A 1104-nucleotide genomic window follows, 5' to 3' on the forward strand; every position below is an offset into this window, starting at 1 on the left:
ACTGTTTCTATATTCAAATAACCTACTAGCATGATACATACTGTGCGACATGGGGCTAGTTAGTGATAGGAGCACAGTTAGCTTATGAAAAGTTTCACAGGTTCCCTTTTGTCCAAATGTGTGTGTGCCTATTCTTTACCTGCTTGTATGAGAGCCCATGCCTTGTCCATTGATCTGTGTATTTGCCAAAGTTTTCCATATATCCTCGTGTGTGTGTGTCTGAGTTACCCCTCAGCGTTTTCTGATCAGTGTGGCCAGAGAGTCCAGGGCCTCTTGGAGCCCCAGCCCGTTGTGAGTGCTGCACCCCTGCACCTCCCAGTCTCTGTCCCAGCACTGCTCCAGCCCCAGCCCACCCGTCACCTCCTGGAGCCCCATCGCCTCTGGGAGGTCCATCTTATTAACCAGCACCATTAGAGGGACTCCCCTCACCCTCTCATCCCCCAGCACTTGCCCCAACGCCGCCCTTGCCTCCCTGATCCGTACCCGGTCTACCCCGTCCACCATAAACAGCAGGGCATCGCATTCCTCCATGTGGTCTCCCCACTGGGCGCGCATGCCCCCCTGGCCCCCTATGTCCCACATGGTCAGCACCGGGCCAGAGTCCAGCTCCAGCGAGCCCACGTTGAAGCCTACGGTGGGGGTGGTGTGCGCCAGCTCGCCCCTCTGAAGGCGGTGGAGAAGGGTGGACTTCCCCGCCCCGTCCAGGCCCACTAGAACCACTTTGGCCGTGTGGCTGTGAGACTGTCTGCACAGGGCCAGGCCCATGTCAGACAGGACTTTGAGGTTTTTATGAAAGATGAAGGTTTCTGCAGATCTGGTTGGAGTCCATCCAAGCTTGTCCTTTAATAGTCCAATGAGTGGAGCAGATCAGTTAGTTAGAAATGAATCATCACGTCTTCAGTTATCAGCAAGGTCCTGATTCCTCTTTATCGTGTTGGTCTGTGAGTATGTAATCCAGCTGCTTGCCATTACACCTTTTGTGCTGAAATGGAGGCTCCTACAGCACAGCTGAATGTCACTGAACAGTCATAACCAAGTGAGATAGCATCTAGTTATTTTCATGTGTTTGCATGCAGCTTTCTAAGCCGGCGCTAGCTCCCATTG

At 53.4% G+C, this 1104-nt stretch overlaps 1 protein-coding gene across 1 annotated transcript; it reads right to left on the reverse strand.

Annotated features, from left to right (window-relative positions):
• Window positions 1-231: 231 nt before the first annotated feature.
• On the reverse strand, window positions 232-765 carry LOC120058116 (ADP-ribosylation factor-like protein 11). Its single transcript, XM_039006590.1, has one exon. The coding sequence runs from the start codon at window positions 763-765 to the stop codon at window positions 232-234; it is 534 nt and encodes a 177-aa protein (XP_038862518.1).
• Between the last annotated feature and the right edge of the window lie 339 nt (window positions 766-1104).

Source organism: Salvelinus namaycush, chromosome 13 (assembly GCF_016432855.1).
Source record: "Salvelinus namaycush isolate Seneca chromosome 13, SaNama_1.0, whole genome shotgun sequence".
NCBI classification, from domain to species: Eukaryota; Metazoa; Chordata; class Actinopteri; order Salmoniformes; family Salmonidae; genus Salvelinus; species Salvelinus namaycush.